The 23,685-nt window shown below is 38.4% G+C and overlaps 1 protein-coding gene across 1 annotated transcript in view; it reads right to left on the minus strand.

Annotated features, from left to right (window-relative positions):
- ctc1 (CTS telomere maintenance complex component 1) overlaps positions 1-23,685 on the minus strand; it is an 80,813-nt gene that overhangs the window by 40,927 nt on the left and 16,201 nt on the right. The window contains exons 6-10 of the mRNA XM_072565206.1: positions 22,303-22,638; positions 21,164-21,292; positions 12,630-12,856; positions 8,351-8,528; positions 3,871-4,071 (exon numbers count right to left, since the gene is read on the minus strand). Of these exons, the coding sequence (XP_072421307.1) occupies positions 3,871-4,071; positions 8,351-8,528; positions 12,630-12,856; positions 21,164-21,292; positions 22,303-22,638 (1,071 nt within the window). The remainder of the gene's footprint in view (positions 1-3,870; positions 4,072-8,350; positions 8,529-12,629; positions 12,857-21,163; positions 21,293-22,302; positions 22,639-23,685) is intronic.

The following is a 23,685-nucleotide window of genomic DNA, read 5'->3' on the forward strand; positions in this document are numbered from 1 at the left end:
ATGTCCTAACGAAATGCCTTCTATACACCAGGAAACAGGAGATAAATCCAATTAATATAGTTAAATTAGATAGTCCAATAGTGGGAGAAGAACAGGTAATATTTCTGAGTGGAATGTTGTGCAAATTTTCTTACTTTAAATGCTCCATTGGAATTTTAGTGAAATCCATAAGTGAGCTGAGTGACACTGCTACACACAATCATTTCTTCCACTAGGATTCTCACAATATATCAGGGCAATAGCCTTATAAAAATTGCAATATTTTGTCTCAGAGCGAGGAATGATACAACAAGAAATTATGCAAGGTTTGTAGCTCAGGTCGAGGTGTAGGGTGTAGGTTTGCTCACTGAGCTGTAGGTGTGATATCCAAATGTTTCATTACATGGCTAGATAAATCATCAGTGGCGACCTCCAGGTGAAGTGAAGCTGTTGTCTCCTGCTTTCTATTTATATGTTTGTCCTGGATGGGGTTCCTGGGGTTTGTGGTGATGTCATTTCCTGTTCGTTTTCTGAGGGGTTGATAGATGGTATCTAGATCTATGTGTTTGTTTATGGCATTGTGGTTAGAATGCCAAGCCTCTAGGAATTCTCTGGCATGTCTTTGTTTAGCCTGTCCCAGGATAGATGTGTTGTCCCAGTCAAAATGGTGTTTTTTTTTCCCTCCGTGTGTAGGGCTATGAGAGAGAGAGAAGGTCGTGTCTTTTGGTGGCTAGCTGGTGTTCGTGTATCCTGGTGGCTAACTTTCTTCCTGTTTGTCCTATGTAGTGTTTGTGGCAGTCCTTGCATGGAATTTTGTAGATGACGTTGGTTTTGTCCATGGGTTGTACTGGATCTTTTACGTTTGTTAGTTTTTGTTTGACAGTGTTAGTGAGTTTGTGTGCTACTAGGATTCCGAGGGGTCTTAGTAGTCTGGCTGTCATTTCTGAAACTTCTTTGATGTATAGTAAGGTGGTTAGGGTTTCTGATGGTTTTTGGTCTGCTTGTCGTGGTTTGTTCTCGAGGAATCTGCGGACTGTATTTTTTGAGTATCCGTTCTTCTTGAATACATTGTATAGGTGGTTCTCCTCTGTTTTCCAAAGTTCGTCTGTGCTGCAGTGTGAGGTGGCTCGTTGGAATAGTGTTCTGATACAGCTTCGTTTGTGTGTGTTGAGCTGGTTGCTGGTGTAGTTAAGTATTTGGTCACTGTTTGTCAGTTTTCTGTATACGCAGGTTTGTAGTTCCCCGTTGTCCGTTCTTTTGACTGTGACGTCCAGGAATGTGGGTTTGTTGTTGGTTTCTTCCTCCTTGGTGAACTTTATGCCTGTGAGGGTGTTGTTGATTATGTTAAATATCTCTATCTTGTTTTGTCTACAAAACTTCCATGCAAGGACTGCCACAAACACTATGTAGGACAAACAGGAAGAAAGTTAGCCACCAGGATACACGAACACCAGCTAGCCACAAAAAGACATGACCCTCTCTCCCTCGTAGCCCTACACACGAAGAAAAAAACCCACCATTTCGACTGGGACAACACATCTATCCTGGGACAGGCTAAGCAAAGACATGCCAGAGAATTCCTAAAGGGCTGGCACTCCAACCACAATGCCATAACAAACACATAGATCTAGATACCATCAACCCCTCAGAAAACAAACAGGAAATGACATCACCACAAACCCCAGGAACCCCATCCAGGACAAACATATAAATAGAAAGCAGGAGACAACAGCTTCGCTTCACTTGGAGGTCGCCACTGATGATGTTACCTAGCCAGGTAATGAAACATCTGGATATCAAACCTACAGCTCAGCGAGCAAACCTGCACCCTAAACAAGAAATTATGTCTGCCTATCTGGGTCTGGATTGAACTGGATTGGAAATGGACAACAATTGGCACTATGTCCTGGACTTCTAATGCAAATGCTGAGTTAAACAAAAGGAAGGGGCTCCATGTATAGCAGACACCTAATGAGTTAAACTAGAATGACAGCAAGAGCTGGAAATCATAAATAAAATGGTAATGACTAGCAAAGCTCCCAGGTTCAGTTCTAAGGAGGTTAATTCGTAATCAAAATGTCAAACTACTTGTTCCATTTAAAGATGCTAACAATCTCTGTGCAATTCTTGATTCTAACTTCAGATTCTTAACTGTTTTTCTTTATTGTTCAATTAGTTAGAACAGTAAACATAAATATTTAAGAATATAAAATACATAATTCAAGGACAAGCCAGGTTATTATCCATTTAGGTGAGAGCAGAACATCTTGAGGTTAAGGTTCAAAATGTTTAATCAACCATATGTGAAGTCAAATGCAATGATTTCACATATTCTCCAATCTGTTGTATTTAGCCTACCAAATACAGGCATTTTGAGACAGTTTTATTCAGTCTTCAAAGCTAATCTCATTTGGTTGAAGGTTTGCACAAGCAAATCAAAATTTCATATCACGTCTTATTTTATCTTATAATTCAGATGGCAAGTTTTCCATAATTGCAGTTACAGTGCAGTGCATTTTTTAATGCATTTTAGGTATTATGGCCATACAGTCAGCGGATTTGACAATGTCACAAATCTCTATTTGGTTGTGGAATAACCAGAGTCTTAAAATGAAGTTATGTTGTAATGGCACGTTACAAGTTGATTTTTAAAATTGGGATATACAGTATTAAAGAGTCAAGGTTTACAATAAAGGGCAAAAGCAGGAGAAATGATAACAAGTCAACCTTGTGGACTATTGGAAAAAGGCTAAGAGAAGCACCATGATTTGTCAATATCTCCTACAGCAAACGGCAGTGGCAAGTCCCAGCTTCAATTCAGAAAGGCTCAAGGAACAGGGCTCATGCCAATACCCAAGCCTGGCTATTTTGTTTGAGAGCTAAATGGTCCATAATACCTTCCACTAAATACTGGTTAAGTCCAGCAATCAAAGGGACATTTTTAATATCATTTTGAGCCACTTTTTTTCTCCCTACGACCTTTTTTTTCCAAACCAGATAATCATTGCATATTATCACAACACATGAGGTAGCCAATAGGCACAGTGTGCCATCTCTTCAGTGATGCTGGAAAATAAAGATTTTATTTACATAAACTGTTTATTTCCACCAAAAGAAAATATGTTTTTGCTGAGGATGAAATTGTTGCATGCCGGCCAGCCAATATAGCCAGTCGTCATAGCTACAATTTTTAGAACATCCACTGAACATTAATATTGCAATACCTATTTCAAGCATTGGATGGCATTACACCATAAATAAGTACACCTTAAATTTTCAGGTAATCAAGCATTAAAACAAATTCAGTACAGCTCATCATAGAGCCATCTTGTGGCAAGAATAGATTACTTCAATAAGTTTTGTTTTCCTGTTTTCTCTTGCACTATTAATGCAATGGTCATGGAACAAACAGCAGCTTACAAAAGCTTATCCAACTGACCATCCTTTACATTCACAAGTACCAGCATACTAATCCACAGTGTTGAAAGATGTGGGGGTTGCAGGCACCAAACTCATCCATGTCCTAAGCAACATCAAGGTGTACATACTTAGCAAAAAAGGGATGCATTAACAGTAATCAGGAATAGGCGTTTTAAGCCTATTTCCAACTCTCCCAAACTCAGGGATATGGAAGCTAATTATAGCATTTCACCCACTGCCCTACTGGCATAGCAAAGACCTACAATAAAAACTGGGCCTTCAGACCCGAACGGCTCAGTGCTAACTGCACACAGTAACTTTCCTGCTCACAAAGCACCATTTGATGTCTCCTATCTTTGGACCAAAGAAGTTGCACTCACATCAGTACATCACATCATAACAACTTAAACTATTAATCAAAGATATGACATTATTGATGTTGAAAAGTAAATGTTACTAACAATAAAGTACCATTTGAGGCTGAAAATCTTCAGGTTTTGAAACTTCAAATGACCAAGCAAGCTTACTGTTAAGCTGCTGAGCTATCAAGTATTTGATCTCGTCATCTGGCAACAAGGAGGACATGTGGAGAGATCTCCAGGCTCTTTCTTCAGTAAGAGATAGCAATTCTGATAATGAAATACTCTGACATGGAAAATTTGGTTGAGAGATCTAAAGAAAAACAAATATTAGATTAGATTCCTTAAAGTGTGGAAACAGACCCTTTGGCCCAACAAGTCCACACCGACCCTCCGAAGAGTAACCCACCCAGACCCATTTCCCTCTGACTAATGCACCTAACACTATTGACCATGCTGAATTGCCCATTCACCTAAGCTGCACTTCTTTGGACTGTGGGAGGAAACCGGAGCACCCGGAGGAAACCCACAAAGACACAGACAGTCGCCAGAGGCTGGAATCTAACCTGGGACCCTGGGGCTGAGAGGCAGCAGTGGTAACCACTGAACCACAGTGCCGCCGATGAAATCACATTAGTGGTTGGTAAAATAATAAATAAAAAGAGAAGAGTCAGGTTGGTTCAATAGGTAGCAGTCCTCCCTCAAAGTCAAATGATTGGAATTTCAGAATCCACGTCAGAGATCAGAGTGCAAAATTTCAGGCAGCATTGAAGGATTGCTGCATTATCAGAGCTATAATTTTTAGGATTGTTAAAACTGAGATGCTAGTTGTTCTCTTAGAAAGGTAGTTTTCAATTAACATATTTAGAAACAGATTATGGATTAATTATCACATTGCTGTTATCAAGGTTTACTGGTCACATTTCCTACATCACATCAGTGACAAATCATGAAGTACTTAGTTTGCTCTAAAGCTAGGACTGAATTAATGCAATTGTTGGATTAAAACATCTTTTTATTTGCGCAAAAATAATTACATTTTTGTTTGCAGTTAGCATGAAAGTAAAACCTAGAGTTTAAATTCTATTGCTGACAGTTTTAAATGGGAGTTTAAGGCGGCTTGCAATGAAACATCAGCTCAGTCTGGACCTGCATGAAGTGACTGCAATTTTGGAGAAGATTTGTAGCTCAGGTTGTGGATCAGGTTTAAGTTTGCTCACTGAACCGGTAGATTTGTTCTCAGATGTTTCGTCACCATGCTAGATAACATCATCAGTGAACCTCCGATGAAGCGCTGGTATTATGTCCCGCTTGCTACGTGTGTGTCTTGGTCTGCTGATATCGCTTCTCGTTCTTAAGTGAGCCAGATGGGCCTTCTGTGTTTGTAGATTATAAACTGGACAAAGGGCTCTTGTGGTGCAGTGGTAGTGTCCCTACCTCTGAGTCAGGAGGCCTGGGTTCAAGTCCCACCTCAGAGATGTGTAACAACATCTCTGGACAAGTTAACTTAAAAATATGTAGAACTAGACAGTTAAATACAGTCAAGCATTTGAGGGCAACTTACAATAAAGTGCAGGATTAACTGATTAAGGGAATGAAGGGGAAGAGGTATTCTGTTGCTCTTCCAAAACATTTTCAGCCTCAGCAATTTATTCTTACTCTGCTACAGGAAAATCAACTAGTTATTTATGAGTTTCTGGTAAATGACTATGGTTCAAACTTGTGTAACTAGTAGTAAGGCTAAACCAATATAAACATAACAAAATTTAAAACTGATTAAATAAGTAGTTAATTAGAGCACATTAAGTGAGAATGCCCTCCTGAAATGTAAAAATACAAATAGCAAGACTTTCTATATATACACACTTGAAGAAAAGGATTAATAAAGTGACCATTGGTCATATTGAAAATGAGATTGAGTTTTACAAATGGAAAATAAGGAAATGATAGATGAAAGTAAATTCCCAGAAGCAGTGATAAATCACGAATGTAAGGGAGGGAGGAATTCGGGAAGGAATTCTCATAACTACCAGAGAAGTGGTACTGAATACATTGTTGGGGTTGTGGGCTGACATGTCTCGGGGCCTGATGGACTTCATAGTAGGATTTTAATTTAAAAAGTGAGCATGGAGATAGTTGATAATATTGGTTTTAACTTTCTCAAAATTCCTTGATTCAAAAACAGTTTCATTAGATTGGAGAATAGCAAATGTAGCAGATTTATTCAGAGAAAAAAAAAAGAGACAGAAAGCAGGAAATTATATGCCACTAGCTTAGCATCTGTCATAGGGAAAAGTTTAGAAGCAATTATTAAACAAGTTATAGCAGGTCACACAGGTAAAAACACAATAATTAATTCGGAAAAGGTCAACATGGTTTTATGAAAGTGAAATCATATTAGACCAATCTAATGGAGTACTTTGAGGTGATAATACATGCTATGTATAAAGGAGAACCAATGGATATACTGTACATAGATTTTCAGAAAGAATTTGATAAAGTGCCACATCAAAGGTCATTATGGACAATAAAATCTCATGGTGTCGGGGTAGCATATTTAACATAAAAACAAGATTGCTGGTTAACGGAAAGTGGAGAGTAGGCATAAATGGTCTTTTTCAAGGTGACAAGATATAATGAGTGGTGTGTGACAGCAACTGGTATTGGGACCTCAATTGTTTGCGACTTTTATAAATAAAATGGATGAAGGAACAGGAGATATGATTGCCCAATATGCTGATGGTACAAAAGATTAATATGAAATTAGGTTTTGCAAAGGACAAAAGGAGGCTACAAAAAGATACACGTTCCAAAGGGTCACTGGACTCAAAATATCAACTCTATTTTCTCTCCAAAGATGCTGCCTGTGCAATTTTCTCCAGCAATTTATGTTTTTGCTAGTTTCACATTTCCAACATCCACAGTTTTTGTATTATAAAAAGATATGATATCACCAAAAATGTGACAAATGGAATATAATGTGGAAAGACTTGAATTTGTTTTTTTTCTTTCATCCTGTCAAAATGGACATTATCAAAACAGTGAGAGCTGTAGATCTCCAAGATGTAGAAGAATCTTGGTATACTGAATGAACTACAAAGGTCAACATGCAGGTACAGTAAATAATTAGGAAAGCAACAGAATGTTATCAATTATTAAAAGGGAACTGAATACAAAAGTAACAAGGTCATGCTTCAGTTATACAGGCATTGGTAAGACCTTAACTGAAGCATTGTGTACAGTATTAATCATTTTCTATAAGGAGGAATATAAATACTTTAGAACAGTTCAGAGGTAGTTTACTGGTTTAATATATGGAAGGGGCAGAATGTTTTGTGAGGAAAGACTGGACAGGCTAGATTCGTATGCAATGGAATTTAGAAGAGTAAAAGGTGTCTTGATTGAAACATAAAAGATTGCAAAGGGTCTTGACAGTGTAGATGTGGAGAGGATGTTTCTTCTTATGGAAGAATCAAGAACTGTTAAAAAGATTTGGGGCTATTCATTTAAAACAACTAAGGTGAAAGATATTCTCTTAGATGGTCAAATCGTTTGGAACTTTCAATGAAAAGCTTGTGGAAGCAGATGCCTTAAACATTTTTGAGGCAGCAGTAGATAGATTCTTATCAAACTCCATGCTTAAAGGTTCTGGGGTACATGTGAACGTGGATTTGACGTCACAATTGACCCAAACATGATCACATGGAGCAGGTGAGAGGCTCTGAATGGCTTACCTGTACCTTTTATTCATATATAATGCACTTTAAGATGTCTTGAGGCTTTGAAAGTCACCATATAAATGCAATTCCTTTATTCTTTAAACCACAAAAGTAAAATGTGTTTATTTCAACCAACAATAATTGCTGAAGAAATAGAGCACTGAAAGCTTACAAGACATATGAGAAACAATATTGAACATAAAGGCTTACAGCAAAAGCAGGTAAGGAACAGCAGATACATTCTCAACTTTCAAAATCTACTGTCTTGAGTCAAATAGTTTAAAAACAACAAATATTATTTGCATTTAAACAAGTCTTTAACTCAAAAATCTGAAAGTATTTCAGGGGTGAAATCAAAAATCAGCTGCTAAGCTGAGAAGATATTGATCCACTTTTGTCACATAACCCAGAGAGTTGGGTTCTAAGAAGAGCCTTTAAAACAAAGGGTTTGAGGTGGGGTGTGGTGCGTGACAGGGTTGAAATGCCCAGGATAAAATTCATGAAAGTAAATCCAGGAAGTAAAAAGGTGCATCTGTAATGGTATTAAAATTAGCCTCGCTTCTGCATGCTACAGAGGAGATAAAAATCAGCCAACATTCTTGTTTCAAATTTGTAGCTCATGTTATTTTGTCTTGAAAGGACTCCATGATTTCAGTGGTCTCCTGAAGAGCATTCCTGGACAAGGTAATAAATAGTTACTGAGACTCCAAAAAAGCTATGTACCCTTATTAAAGAATAAATAAGGAAAGAAAGTTGGAAAGCAACAGAGTTTAGGAAAATAATTTGGGCCATAATTTCTTCAAAAGTGTATTAATTGGTATTTAAGTGTTGTACTTTCTGTACATGACCTGACAAAATTAAATATATACATACCTCTTTAAGAGGACACTGATGTGACTGAGCCAATATCTCCTGGTAGATGTTTCGCGCTGATTTAGCTACCAATTTCCAACTGGTATATTTCAGAACAGAGTTGAGAAACATCCCAATAATTCCAGATTCAGTATCACACATTAGGACGTTCTGCTTTCGAAGGAAGCGAGGGCAAAACCTGCAAAATAAAGGAAAAAAGAAATGACAGTGATTTCTTATAAAACCATAGTAATAAGTTTGTTTAAGTGTTCCTCATTTAATAATTGTATAACTATACAAACAGTATAACTAAATAAATAGAATGAAGTAATAGTAAAATTTCCATTATGTTTTATCCCTCTTTGCCACATCTGTACATGACAAACTTTGAAGTATGGTTATTCAGATTAGATTTTATTGTTTAATTTATAAATTATCCTTTTGTTAGGACATGGGATAAACCCTTCTGGTAATTTAAGCCAGACACACAAAAGCACACCTCACACTGTAATCTGCTAAATTGAGTGGCAAAAAACTATCCTAAATATTTCTATTTAAAGAAAAGAATAACATTGTTAATTTTTTAAGTCCGTAAGAAAACATGAAACAACAACTATTTACAACTCCTTTCTCTTAAATCTATTTTTACCTCCCACTCTACAATACTGGTCCAATAAATTCCCTCTTAAAATTCACCGCAAAAAAATTTTCAAAATCAGTCATCTTTGGATGTCAAACGTCCACTGTAGGCTCCTCTAGGTCATCTTTGATCTTCTGCGACACGACTTTCTTTCAGAGAGCTATTCTGCTTGCTGGCTGTTGGTGCTTGCTGTTCTTTGCTTTTCTATTCAAAATACCCGATTTTATCTACTCCAAAACATCAGATCGGCTCATTGGTTTGATGTCATCCAAAACAGTAAAATTCAAATTTGATTGGATTTTGGTATCTGGGACATAATTTAAACTGATTGGCTGAATCTGAATTTGTTGTGCACCGTGGCAATGCAGCTCTAGCTATTTGTTTCACAACCAGATGTTCCTTTTTAAAATTTTTAGCACACTGTACCAGCCAGAACTTTCAGCTCCCTTAAAAGGTACAGGACATATCTAGAACTTCATAACACTTTCTCTGCACAAGTTATTCTGAAAAGCCTGCTTCTTGGGCATTATTTATGTAAAATGCATATCAAACTTATAGTTAACTTTGACAGTTACTTTTGAAAATTTACAGCAAACTCTGAACATGTGTTGACTTTGCTAATCTTTCTATTTCTTTAGTTACTTTTCCCCCAATTAAGAAAACTGCATTTTATGGCAGATGACCATACTTTATGGCTTAAATCATATACAGATGTTGCAAAGAGGGATAAAACATCATAGAAAATTACTAAGAAATTCAAATAAAAAATGCACACTTGTATTTATACATGGCAATAACAACAGCAGTATTCATCTGTTAGGAGGAAAAATCAAAAGGAATCAGACAAAACCCTAGCCAGAGAAACAATAGCCAACCTGCTGGACATACAGAACAGACAACAAGACAGGGAACCTATCAACAAAAACGGCATACTCAAACTACTGGACCTGTGCCTCACAACACACTTCACATTCAACAACCAAATATATGAACAAATCAACGGCATACCCATGGGCTCACCCATCTCTGGGCTCATAGCAGAAGCGGTAATGCAAAGATTAGAACAAAAGGTCTTACCGCAAATTCAACCCAAACTCTGGGTCAGATATGTAGATGACACCTTTGTAATTATTAAAAACACAGAAATAGAGAACACACACTGAATCATCAACACCACACTCACAGGAATCAGATTCACTAGAGAGGAAGAAAAAGGACAACCAACTCCCAGTCCTAGACGTGGTGATACAGAGAACACCGAATGGAGAATTCACCACAAAACGTATACAGGAAAGCCACACACACACAGACCAAGTCCTGAACTACGAAAGCAACCACACCAACACACACAAAAGAAGTTGCATCAAGACACTGTTCAAATGGGCCACAACACACTGCAGCACACCAGAACTGTAACAAGAGGAAGAGTACCACCTCTACAATGTATTCGCCAAAAACGGATACCCCCGCAATTTCATCAACAGATGCCTAACGGAAAGACAACGGAACGAGGACATGCCGCAACCCAAAGGACTAGCCACACTACCATACATCAAGAATATTTCTGAACTGACAGCCAGACTACTACGACCACGAGGACTCATAACACCACGCAAACCAACAGCCACTCTCAGACAACAACTCACCAGAACAAAGGACCCAATACCCAGTATGAGCAAAACCAATGTAGTGTACAAAATCCCATGCAAGGACTGCACAAAACACTACATAGGACAAACAGGAAGACAGCTAACGATCCGTATCCATGAACACCAACTAGCCACGAAACGACACGACCAGCTATCCTTAGTAGCCACAGGAGTTTGACTGGGACAACACTACTATTATAGGACAAGCCAAACAGAGAACAGCCAGGGAATTCCTAGAGGCATGGCACTCATCCACAGATTCAATCAATAAGCACATCGACCTGGACCCAATATACCGGCCACTGCAGCGGACAGCTGGAACTGACAACCGGAAGCGGCAGAGACAAACCACTATGAATGCCGGAGGAAACATCACAGAAGCGCTTCACAGGAGGCTCCCAAGCACTGAGGATGTCACCTAGACAGGAGACGAAACGTCTGTAACACAAATTCCCAGCTCAGCGAACAGAACCACAACAATGAGCACCCGACTACAAATCTTCTCACAAACTTTGATCTTTCCCCTCTCACCCTAAACCTATGCCCTCTAGTTCTGGACTCCCCGACCTCAGGGAAAAGACTTTGCCTATTTACCTTATCCATGCCCCTCATAATTTTGTAAACCTGTATAAAAACACCAGTCAGCCTCTGACGCTCCAGGGAAAACAGCCCCAGCCTATTCAACCTCTCCCTATAGCTCAGATTTGCTCTCTCAAGATGCAGCACCTCACTTTTATCTGAATACTGCCACTTCTCAGCCCATTGGCCCATCTGGTCCAGATCCTGTTGTAATCGGAGGTAACCCTCTTTGCTGTCCACTCCACCTCCAATTTTGGTGTCATCTGCATCTAGTAATGATTTTAGAGGGTCATTTGACTTCATGCCTGATATTGTGATAAGAGCCAGAAACCTTAAAAAATTTGCAGTTGAGGTGTAAAGCTAAAATTGAGAGCTGGAAGGTGAGTTAAGAATGATAGTATTTTCAAATACTATGTGCACACAACAGGCAAAGCTTCCTTGTTTAACATTGCAAAGCACATATTTGTCTTTAAAGAGACCACTGGCGCTACTGGTATTTTTAAAATACCGTAAAAAGTACCCGTTTCATATATTTTGACATTCTCATCCTAAAAAAAGGAACAGGAGCTAATAAGACACAGAGTTTATTCGGAGAGGAAGAGAGCATTATTCTGAGATTATGTTGTATAGCCATTGATACAGTCAATCATATAAACTAAAGGACATCAGTGCATTCACATATATCATTACTTGAATATTTATTCTTGTAATAAAACTAGATTAAATGGTCTCTCATAAAATATTGCAGTTTATATCCAAAGGAAAAATACCTAAAACAATAAAATGTGTATAAGGTACTCTGTTAGGTGTACAATCCTTTGCAGACATTCAGTAGATTTCAAGGACTTAAAACATTTCAGTTTGCAACATGGTAATGAAGCTATCAATGTACAGACGCATGTCACATCCTAGTCAACTCATTTTTATAAATATCCATTGCATCTTCCCTTGCTTTGGTCTTCAAAGCTGAGTTGGTTATACAATTCAGAAGACAATGATGGAAATAATAAAGAAATTGGGCAGCACTGTGGCTCAGTGGTTAGCACTGCTGCCTCGCAGAGCCAGGGACCCGGGTTCAATTCCAGCCTCAGCCGAATGTGTGGAGTTTGCACATTCTCACAGTGTCTGTGTGGGTTTCCTCTGGGTGCTTCAGTTTCCTCCCACAATCCAAAGATGTGCAGGTTAGGTGAATTGGCTATGCTAAGTTGCCCATAGTGTTAGGTGCATTGGTCAGAGGGAAATGGGTCTGGGTGGGTTACTCTTCGGAGGGTCGGTGTGGACTTGTTGGGCCGAAGGACCTGTTTCCACACTGTAGAGAATCTAATCAAATCTCATCTAAAATGTGGGCAGCTTTTCAAGGTAAGGAAATTACATTAAATTAAGATAATGTTACATTTGCATGCTGTATGTACATAAAGATTTATATAGATACCTTTGTGTAAATGTTTCTATAATGTGAACCACCCACAAATAATTGGGCAGATCCAGATTATACTTGAACAGCAAACTGATGTAGAGATTGCCACTGGAAGAGAAGGGCTGAAATTCTGTACTAAACCCAGAAAATTCTGTGATCACCAAAGTACTCCTCAGGCAGCAGCAAAGCATGATGTGTGGGAAATGTTCATATACCTTCTGGTGCACATGGGCATCATGAATCTACAAAAACAAAATTACAAGTTTTCACGTACAATGAGAGCACTGATACTTTCATGACATATTTACATTCAACTCTTCTTCAGCTTTATTGTCCATTAAAGTTCCAAGTATATTCTGCACCAAACATCCTGCAGATGAGAAGAAATTAATTCTCTCCGACATTGTGCTTCCAGAATTGATTATATAGGTGATGCTATTAATATCCAAAGATTTAAAAAAAGTGAATGTATTTGAATGCATTACCCAGTTTACTGCTTCCAACATAGTTATCATTAAAACTACAGCACCAGCACTTTACCCTTGTGTTATACAGCTTAAAATGTTATTTTGTTTTTAAGAAAAAAGTTTGTGAAAAACACAAAGGTCACTAGCAATGCACAAGATGCAAGCACTAAATGATAAGATCAGCATCTATTGCTCAACCCAATTTAAAAAGGTGGTAGTGAGCCACTGTAAAGCTCATGCTGGAGGCACACTCACTGTGGTGTTAGGGAGCATGCTCATGGTTGTTGTGCAGTGGGGAAAGACCACCATGTTACATCTGCCTGCCTAAGCACAGGGGTCTGCGCAGTAAGGGGGCTCCGCTGACCACCCCGCCGCTAAATATGTAATCGTACAGACCTTTATATATGAATGATTTCTCTGTCTCTGTATACCAAGAAGTGGAATATATACAGATATATGTCTTGACCCATTGTACAAATCATCAAAATATTTTATGAATAAAGTATATTTTTGAAATTTTTTTTAAAAATTGATTAAACGAGTGTGAGCATTTAAGATAGTAAACAGGATATTGACCAGAGGTTCTTTGACCCAGACGTTATGGAGTTTTCTTGAATCTATTTATAGATGTACTCAAAAAGGCAAAGGGAAAGTATTCCATCATGCTCCTTATTCAGTGTCTTGTAGATTAACTTTGAGAAGTCAGGAGGTGAGTTATTTGCTGCAAATTTACCATCCTCTGGTCTTCTGTAAAGCTGCAGAATTTATGTGGTAGTCCAGTTAAACTTCTGATCAATGGTAACTCCAAGATAATGTTGATGGGAGTTGGGTTTGGGGTGTTCCTTAATTTGTCTAACTCTTCCACCCTCTCAGAATTGGTTCTATTTCATTAGAAGGGAAGAAGCTGCGTAGTAGATATCTGGTAAGTGGTTACGATCTATTCTATTCTTAAGGTTTTAACAGTATTGGAACTGATGGTAAGGAGCACGAAGACAAAAGGAAATTAAATGAGCAAAATAACTTAGTTAATTAAAACACTTTTAAAGGTGGTAGAACAGCTGATGTTTCGCAGCTGTAGCGTATGGGAGCCCTTGCATGCAACTTGATTCAGGACAAAACATATTGGCAATAGCATTTGCTCCTCGTCAGAAGCTTTGGTTTATAGTTTACCAGATGGAGGCCAAGCTGCAGATACAACAAAACGTTGATGGAGGACAAAGTTAAAAATTATTTTTCAATTTATAATTTCAATTACATCACACTGTAAATTTTTGCTATAAATTCTGTGTGTTAGGATTGAGCCCTCCACTACAACCTGATGAAGGAGCGACGCTCCGAAAGCTAGTGTGCTTCCAATTAAATATGTTGGACTATAATCTGGTGTTGTGTGATTTTTAAACTTTGTATACCCCAGTTCAACACCGGCATCTCCAAATCATGGATGGAGAAGTTACTGGAGGTTTTTACCAGAACACGGTCACCCCCTTAGGAGAAGGTTTTCTGATTTGGACATAGTCAGGGACAGGTGAATATGACTGCAAATGAGGCTACTAAAGGGGAAGAGGGAAAGAGTGCAGGAACCCCAGCTTTTGCAATTATTCAATAGTTTTGAGGTTCCTTCAACTTGTTTAGATAAGTGTGGGCTGGCGGTGGGGGGGGGGGGGGGGAGCAGGGGGATGCAACGCATGAGGGAAAACAGATAAAAACTGCAAAGCAAAGGACTTTGGAGGAAGTAGTGCACAGAACTCAAAGCTAGCACGCAGCTGTAGGAGGTAATCAGGTAAGTGAATGGAATGTTGGCCCTTATTTCAAGTGGGTTGGAGTACAAGAGCAAAGAAGTCTTACTACAACCATACAAGGACAGCTGAACATATGTACATTGGAGTAATGAGAGCAATTTTAGTCCTCTTATTTAAGAAAGCATATCACTTCATTGGAGATAGCTCACAGAAGGTTCACTGGAATGGAGGGATCATCTTGAGAGAAAAAGCTAAACAAATGGGACCATACTCACTGGCATTTAGAAGAATAAGAGCTGATCTCATTGAAATGCAGGATTCTTAAGGGGCTTGGCAGGGTAATTGTAGAGACAATGTTTCCCTTCATGGGAGAATCCAGGGCCAGAGGGCAGAGTCTCAGAGGAAAGGGGTGACAAATTTAAGACTATAATGTGAATTAATTTCTTCTCTCAGAAGTAGATTGCACATCTTCAGATCTCCCTACCACAGATAACTGTAGCAGCAGAGTTCTTATGTACTGCTAATATAGATAGATTCTTGATAAGTAGAAGAGTCAAGAGTAAAGGTGAAAAGGTAGGAGAGTGAAGTGTTGGATGGAGAGTGCTGGATCAGTCATGATCTCTTTAATAATGAAGCCGGTTTGAACGCCGAATAGCCTCCTTCTGTTCCTATTTCTTATGGAGCCAACTAATGGCAGCGTGTTATTGAAGCCATTCTAGTAGGGGAATGTTATGGCAGAACCCAGAATGTTATGGCAACTCCTGACAGTATAATGAGGGGCAGTGAGTGTTCTCTGCAAATAAGAGAGAGTATCTAGAATGTTCTGTTTCTTTCCCAGTGTAGGGGTCAGGACATCTCTTCAGGGCTGGAGAGGAACTTATCATCAAGGGGAGGGATCCAGTCAGTCATTGTTATTGATAGCTACAATGGACCACAAAAGGTAAAATGAAAGGAGAGAGAGATTTGGCATAATTGGTTTGAGGAGCTCGGCATCAAATTACACAGATTAAAAATAGTCTAGATTATCACTGAGCCATATGCAAATTCGCATTGGACAAATCAGAATCAAGGGACAAATGTGTGCTTCAAAGACTGGTGTGGGAGAAGTGAGTTCTAATTCATGAACACTTTGACCAATATGAGGTAAAGTGAACCATGCTCAGACTGGTGCTCTTGCAAGCTGCATACTTGGGAAACTCAGCAGAAATTAAACTAAATAATTGGGTGAAAGAGAATAAAGTATAGAAAGATGTAGTCAAAGAGTACAAGGCAATAGCTGAAGATATCAATATGGGAACTGAAACTGTGACAACAGGCAAAGTGTAGAAATCTACAAGTAAATCAACAGCTAGGACCAGAACCAAGCTACAGGGATAATGAGTGCAGGACAGATGTGTTAATTAACAGTGGTTTTATCACAATAGAGAGAGGGATGACTCAAGTTCAAAAATACTCGATGTCGAAGTGGTTTGGTTAGAGATGAGAAATGATAAATGCAAGAAGTCACTTGAAGGAGTGATGTACAAGTCCTTAAAAATCACATGGTAGGGTGGAGTCCAAAAAGGAAGAAATAATGTGAGTTCATCTAAAAGCTGCAACAATAATCGGGAGGGTTTCAATCAGCATATGCAGTGTATAAATTAAATGGACAAAGGTCACCCAGATGAGCAGCTCACAGAATGTTTCAAGAATAATTTTGTAGAACAACACATTACGAAGTCAACCAATTACTTGATTTGGTATTGTGTAAGAATCGAGGATTAATTAATGACCTCACAGTGAAGGTGCCCTAGGTAGCAGTGATCGTAAGATGATTTACTTTACTTTCAGCTTGAGAAAAAAAGAGTGAGCAGTATTTTTTAAAATTTAAATAAGGACAATTACGAGTGCACGAAAGCAGAGGTGGCTAAAGTGAATGTGCAAATTAGTGTAAGGGATGGATCAACAGTTACAGTGGCAGATATCCAAGGAGATATTCCATAATGCAAAATATTGATATATATCTAAAGAAAAGCCATCAACACCATCCACAAAGTAAACAAAAAGCTAAAAGTAACATCAAACGTTAAAAAAGGTAAGATGAAGTTTGGACAAAATATTAATATTTTTCATTCTTTGCTGTTCTTTATAAGTTTAAAAAAAAGAGTACAAGAGGAAGCTACCGAGAAGTATGAAACCAGTGAAAAGTTTCTATGGATAGTTGAAGATGATTAACACTGCCTGTACAGTATAAAGAGATTCTGGGGAATTAATAATGGAAAGTAAGATTGCAGATTAATCAAACAGGTATTCTGCATTGGTATTTGCTGTAGAGGTTCCAAGTAACATCTCAGAAAGAACTGTAAATCAGGAAATGGAAGGGAAGGAGGAACTCAGGAAAATTAGAGTCAGGAAAATGGGGAGCAAATTCTTGAAGTGTAAGCTGACTGGTCCTGATGGACTTCATTCTAAAGTCTTAAAGAAATGGCCTTTGAGATAGTTGTGGCATTGGTTTTAAAATTTTCCAAACTCACTAGATATGGGGAAGGTCTCAATAGATTGGAAAATAAATAATGTAATTCTTTTACACAAAAAGGATGGGGAGACAGAAAGCAGAAAATTACAAGCCAGTTAGCGTAATTGTCATAGGGAAGATATTCAAAGCTGTTCCTAAGGAAGCTACAGCAGAGCACTTAGATAAGTTCAAGATAAACACACAAATCCAGCATGGTTTTGTGAAAGAGAAATCAAATTTAATCAATTCATTTAAGTTATTTAAAAGAAGTAACACACTGCTTCATTGTTGGCTCAGTTGATAGCACACTCCCCTCTGCATCAAAGGCTGTACATTCAAGTTCCACACCAGAATTTGAAACATTGTGTTGTGGATAAAGGGGCGTCAGTGGATGTCCTGCACTGTACTTAGATTTCCACAAGGCATTTGATAAAGGTGCCATGTCAAAGAAATCAAAGGGCTCATGCTACAGGGCCTAATGTATTGGCATGAATAGATGATGGGCCAGCCAAAAGAAAACTGAGAAGGCATAAAGAAGCTTTTTTCAGGTTGGTAAGGTGAAATGAGTAATTGCCACAGGGATCAGAGACAGTGCCTTGACTCTTTGCAATTTATGTAAATGTCTGATGAAGGGACCAAAAGTATGATTGCTAAATTTGCTGATGACACAAAGATAGGTAGGAAAGTAAGTTGAGGCTGCAAAGGAACATAAACAGTCAAGTGGCGAGTAATATTCATGCCACACAAGTGCTTGGGCAACGAACATCTCCAACATGAGAGAACCTAACCATTGTCCCTTGACAGTCAATGGTAGCATCATCACTGAATCCCTCAATGTTGATTACCATTGATCAGAAACAGAACTGGACTAGTTATACAAGTACGGTGATACAAGAGCATGTCAGAAGCTAGTAATCTTGTAGTGAATAACTCACCTTCTCTGCAAAAATGCCCACGATCTACAAGACACAGGTCAAGGCAAATGCCCACAACCAGTGTGTGTGAACTTAAAGGTCAAGTGAGTGGCATTGATTTGGCACATTAAGTACAATGTGAGAAAATGTGAAAATTGTCCATTTTGGCAGAAGAATAAAATAATGAAAGATTGCAGAGCTCCAAAATGGAGAAGGATCTCCATGTTAATATGACTTTTAAAAGGCCCATTTGAAGGTATGGCAAATAATTCAGAAACCTAATAGAATGTTAACCTTTACTGAGAGGGAAATTGAATACCCAAGTAGGGAGGTTATACTTTCAGTTATACAGGGCACTGAAGTAATGTGTACTTTATTTGGCTCCTTATTTAAAAAAAACAACTCAAATGTATAGGCAGCAATTCAGAAGGTTTGTGTGACTGGGGCAGGTTGTCTTATGAGGGTAGGTTGGATAGGCTATGTTTGTATCCACTGGAATTCATAAGGTTAAGAGGCAACTGGTCCTAAACGTACAAGATCCTGAGAGGGCTTAACAGGGTGAAAATTTTCTTGCAGGAAAATCTGAAACTCAAGGATCACCGTTTTAAAATACGATATTGCCCATTTAAGACAAAGGTGAGGCAAAATGTTCTCTCTCAGATGATTGTAAGTCTTTGATACTCTCCCTGGAACAGAAGGCCTCAAAATATTTTTAAGGTAGTGGCAAATAGGTGCTGGCTAAGCAAGACATGCGAAAGGTTATTAGGAATAGGGAGGAATTTTGATTTGTGTTTAAAAATCAAATCAGCCATGACCTTATTGAATGGTAGGCTCCTTGTGGACTACTCCAATTCCTACCTTTTAAGTTCATATGTTGTGGCAAAATCTAGTAAGAAAGAAAAAGAATGGAATTTTCCATATGGAGTCTACATTTGGTGGCAGGCAATCTGAGTGCATTCAGGATTGGTTAGCTTTTCTACCATAACTGTGCAGTTCTCAGCTCATGTCTGGCTGTGTCTATGCTCACAATCTGTTGATAGGAGATGCAGGAAATTGTTGTTAGTGAGGGATTGAAGGTCCTGGCAGGATGTTTAAAAGACACCCAGAGGCTAAACACATTAGCCCTTCCATTTTTCCAAGTCAGCATGCGTCCTTTCCTCAGGCAGAGTTCCACCTTTGCCCAGCCTCTTTGTGCATTACATTCCGAACATCCCACTGTACGTCATCCTCCAACCTCAATGTATCTTAGGCTATCGCCACCAATGTCAATATTGGCAAGCAGAGATAAAGGCTCAAGGGCAAAGCAGAAGCTTCTCACTCTCTAAACCAACAAGGACAGTACCTTGCCTTTTGTACATCATTTCTGTGCAGTTGGAAATAAGAGGGCAAATGTAATTGACTTGTGGAGAACTTGATTGGGAAGATGAAATTAATTTTAGCAAACTGACCTTTTAATAATCATCCATGCAATGCTGCAGTTGGAAAGCTTAACCTGTCTTGAAAGTTCAAGAATGGAGAGACAGATATTTGGCCTCTTACACAATTACATTCCCCTGCCGACCTTGTTTCCTGATCTTGGGACAGCACAAGATTTTGCCCAATCTGAGTGTATTAAAATATTAAACATGTACTATTAAGCTTTACCGTAAGAGATCATAGAGTCAAGAATGGAACAGTCATCTGCTTCACTGATAATATTTATTGAAATTTTCCAATATCACGCTATTAAAATGGGAGATGTATGCTAGCTATTCTGAGCTAGCTAAGCAGCTCCTAACTTTTGAGTCTTGCCTGTCATTAAATGCTTTGCTCTGGAAACTCCACATTGGGCCGCAAAATGGCGCATTTTGCAGTCTTTGGTAGAAAACAAAACTGGTAAGATTGGGTTAAATCAACATCAAGAACATCTATGGAGAAATGTTAACGAAGCATGGTAAGGAAATGATTACCTGCTTATTAGCGATTAGTTCTTGAAAAGCAACTTCGTGAAAAATTGTTCTTCTATAGTACATAAACCAGATAAACAATATAGAGTCAATGTTTTGGGTCGAGGAACACTTCTTCATAACTGCTGGCAGATCTGCTGAGTTTCTCCAGAATTTAGGTTGTTATTTCTAATTTCTTGCACTTGCACTTCTTTGTTTTGTTTAAATCAATGTAGAGCTTTGTATCACTGAATAAGTGATAAATATTACTGAACTACCAAATGCTCAAAACTATAGAGAGTTATAAAATATGGCCCAGCTTCAGTATATAGAAATTATAAAATACTTAGTGTGGAAACAGGCCCTTCAACCAAAAAAGGTTGACCCACTGACCTTATGAAGAGTAACACACCCTGACCCATCCTCCTACCCTATTACCCTATATTTAACCTTGAATAATGCAACTAACCTACACATCCCTGAACACTATGGGCAATTTACTATGACCAATTCACCTAACCTACACATCTTTGGACTGTGGGAGGAAACAGGAGCACCTGGCAGAAACTCTCACAGACACAGAAAGAATGTGAAAATTCCAGACAGTTGCCCGCGGCTGGAATCAAACCTGGGTCCCTGGTGCTGTGAGGCTGAAGTGCTAACCACTGAGCCACCATGCAACCCATATGGCTAACCTTTCAGCAACCAAATACACAAGTATGAAATTCATAATGCGCCTTTATACAGTGTCACTTTTATATATAAAAAGGTGTACCTGTAAACTAGGAGATTTTAGTTCAGCACTGTCAGATACAGATGACAGCCATCCTTTACCCTAACTGTACAGATCTTGGATAACCAGCAGATACAATGAAACTACCACTACAGTGCAGGTCATCTATCCAATTTACCTTTCCAGATGAAAGAGAATACGGTCATTATAAAGTGCACAGGGAAGATACAAATATTAACTGGAAAGAAAATACATTTGAAACATCAAATATTCATACCTCCACTTGTGCTCCAGGCCGCAAACCACGTCCATAATTTACTAGCTGTTGATAAGCCACACAAAGACCAAATTTACCGTCAAGCTCATAAAGGCCTGCTGCAACGTTTAATACCTTACTTATCATACCCTAAAACAATGAAAAAGAAGAGAAAAATGAATAGACTAGTCAAACCTCAGGCAGATGGACAGTAGTACCTGGTACAGCCAGTGATACCCACATTGCATGAATAAAAGAAAGTCACCTACTTTGGTGTCGAAAGACCAAAACTTAGTCAAAACAGTTGTCAAAGAGAACATCTCACTTCAAGAGACGGATCATCTCCCTCATCTGTATACATCATTGGCGACCTTTAAGCTGCATTTGGATAGGTACATGGATGGGTGCTTAATCTAGGTTAGAAGTTCGGCACAACATCGTGGGCCGAAGGGCCTGTTCTGTGCTGTATTGTTCTATGTTCTATGTTCTATGTTCTATATGTTTGCACTCTTAATTAAATAATATTTAACAGGGTTTTCCTGCTGTGTCAAGTAGTTAAATTTTCGGCATTTGAGCCCATATAACATACAGAGAGAAAAACTGCCACAACTTTAATTTTGAACAGCTGCCTAGCACCAATTGCTGGAAAATTCTTGCATAGGGATATCTGAATAAGGTAGCATTGGACTCGGGTATGCTATCTTGTATGGCTGAATAGCCTCAAACACCCACTGCCAAGTCTCATGGAATAATCGGTAACTACTTGTGGGAGGTCTTTGAAGATAGTAAACACAACTGCTTCAGCAGATAAATGCAGGAGAGAAAAAGTGTTATTTTAAAAAACCAAGACACCTTCCATCAGCTTCTATTCACTCCCCACATTGAGAATGCTGAATGGCACTGCAGAGCTACAGTGTAAGGTTAAAAATCAATGTAACTCAACCATTCAAAATAAGGCACAACAACCCAACAGACTCAGTCTTATAGCCTGCAATTACATAGTCAAACACCCAGTATGAAATTTGCATTCAAAAACATTTCCTCTAGTCAATTGACTTTGTGAAGCAATCATCACGTCAAAAGAATACAAAAGTTGATCTTACAACCCCGTGCATATCCAAGCCTACATTCATAACCAATGCAAAACACCAAGTACTCACACGATAAGAACATATTTTGGACTCTCTGCTCTTAAACATTTCTTCTACGGTGTGTTGTGTTGACCAGTCCACAGAAGACCTATTCTGAAAAGATTCTTCCTTACAAGCAAGTGATGTTAGCTCACTTTTAAAAGTCTGCTTCATATGTGAAATATTCATAAATTCTGCCAGTGTTTGTTCTTTCACTGACCCCACATCATATTGGTAGAAGTCAGAAGACGATGACACTACAAACACCTTATAATTGGTGCCCTGCAGACTGGAAATGAAGACCTTCGTTATGACATATTGCTTTGAAACTTCTAAGCAGTGATGCCACATTAGTTTGGCAGGAACCTAAAATGAGAACACAATGAGATATTCAGACTGAAAATATCCAAGATTTTTCATTTTAAACACAGACAGCTTTACAATAATTCTGAAGAGCAGAGTATTGCACTGAGCAACTGATTAGGAAAATTGACATACAAGAGTTACCTTTTTAGAAAAAGACAGAGTAAAGTTGGGTGAATGCTTGCGTGCATAAAAAACAGAACATGTTGCATTCTATTTTTTCTCCGTGCATCTCAATATATTTAGTTTATTTTAAAGGATTATTTGAGTCCTCAGTTGTAACGTTAGGAGGTACATTAATTCCAGCAGGTGGTGCTGTGAGACAAATATTGTCACAAAGTGAGGCTGCCTGAATGCTATTTTACTCAGCAATCACTGGCATCATGTTGAATAAACAGGAAAATCAAATTAAAGTCAACAGAAGAACAAAGATATACAAAATAGAGTCAGCAATTACTCAGTTACGTTGAAGACATTACAGAACTATTGCAAACAGATGAGTTCAAATAGAAAGTGCACAATCATTTACAGTAGTTTATTCAGAGGTTCAAAGTTAACAAGTTGTTAGACACAATTTAGACAATGATTCTCAGAAAAATTTAAGTGCGTAGTGAAGCCAAAGATAATTTAGTAAAAGGTGCTGAATATTTTGTTAAGTTAATGTATTTGGGATGAAATCTGCCCAAGTGATACCTGAAATAAAATAGAAAGTTGTATAAAAGTCCTAGGTCAGTTTTTGAAATGTCTTAGCTATTTTAGCCAAAATGGATTAATGCCTTCATTAACAATTTCAGTAAAGCAAATAACTCCTTAATGTGACAATTTAGAGAAACACTAATTTTTACCCGTCCTACTTGCACAGTTAATAATGTGCCTTGCTCCACAGACAGTATGGCCTTCAGGCAACTCATAACAGTTACCGAATGAAGAACTAAACCCACATGCTGTAATGCTTACAACCATGTGTTGTCCTGTGACTTACACCAATGTAGTGGATTATAACAGATGTTTCACAGTAGAGACAAATGCCTAAACAAAGGCCACTGTTGC

This window comes from Chiloscyllium punctatum, chromosome 48 (assembly GCF_047496795.1).
Source record: "Chiloscyllium punctatum isolate Juve2018m chromosome 48, sChiPun1.3, whole genome shotgun sequence".
NCBI lineage: Eukaryota > Metazoa > Chordata > Chondrichthyes > Orectolobiformes > Hemiscylliidae > Chiloscyllium > Chiloscyllium punctatum.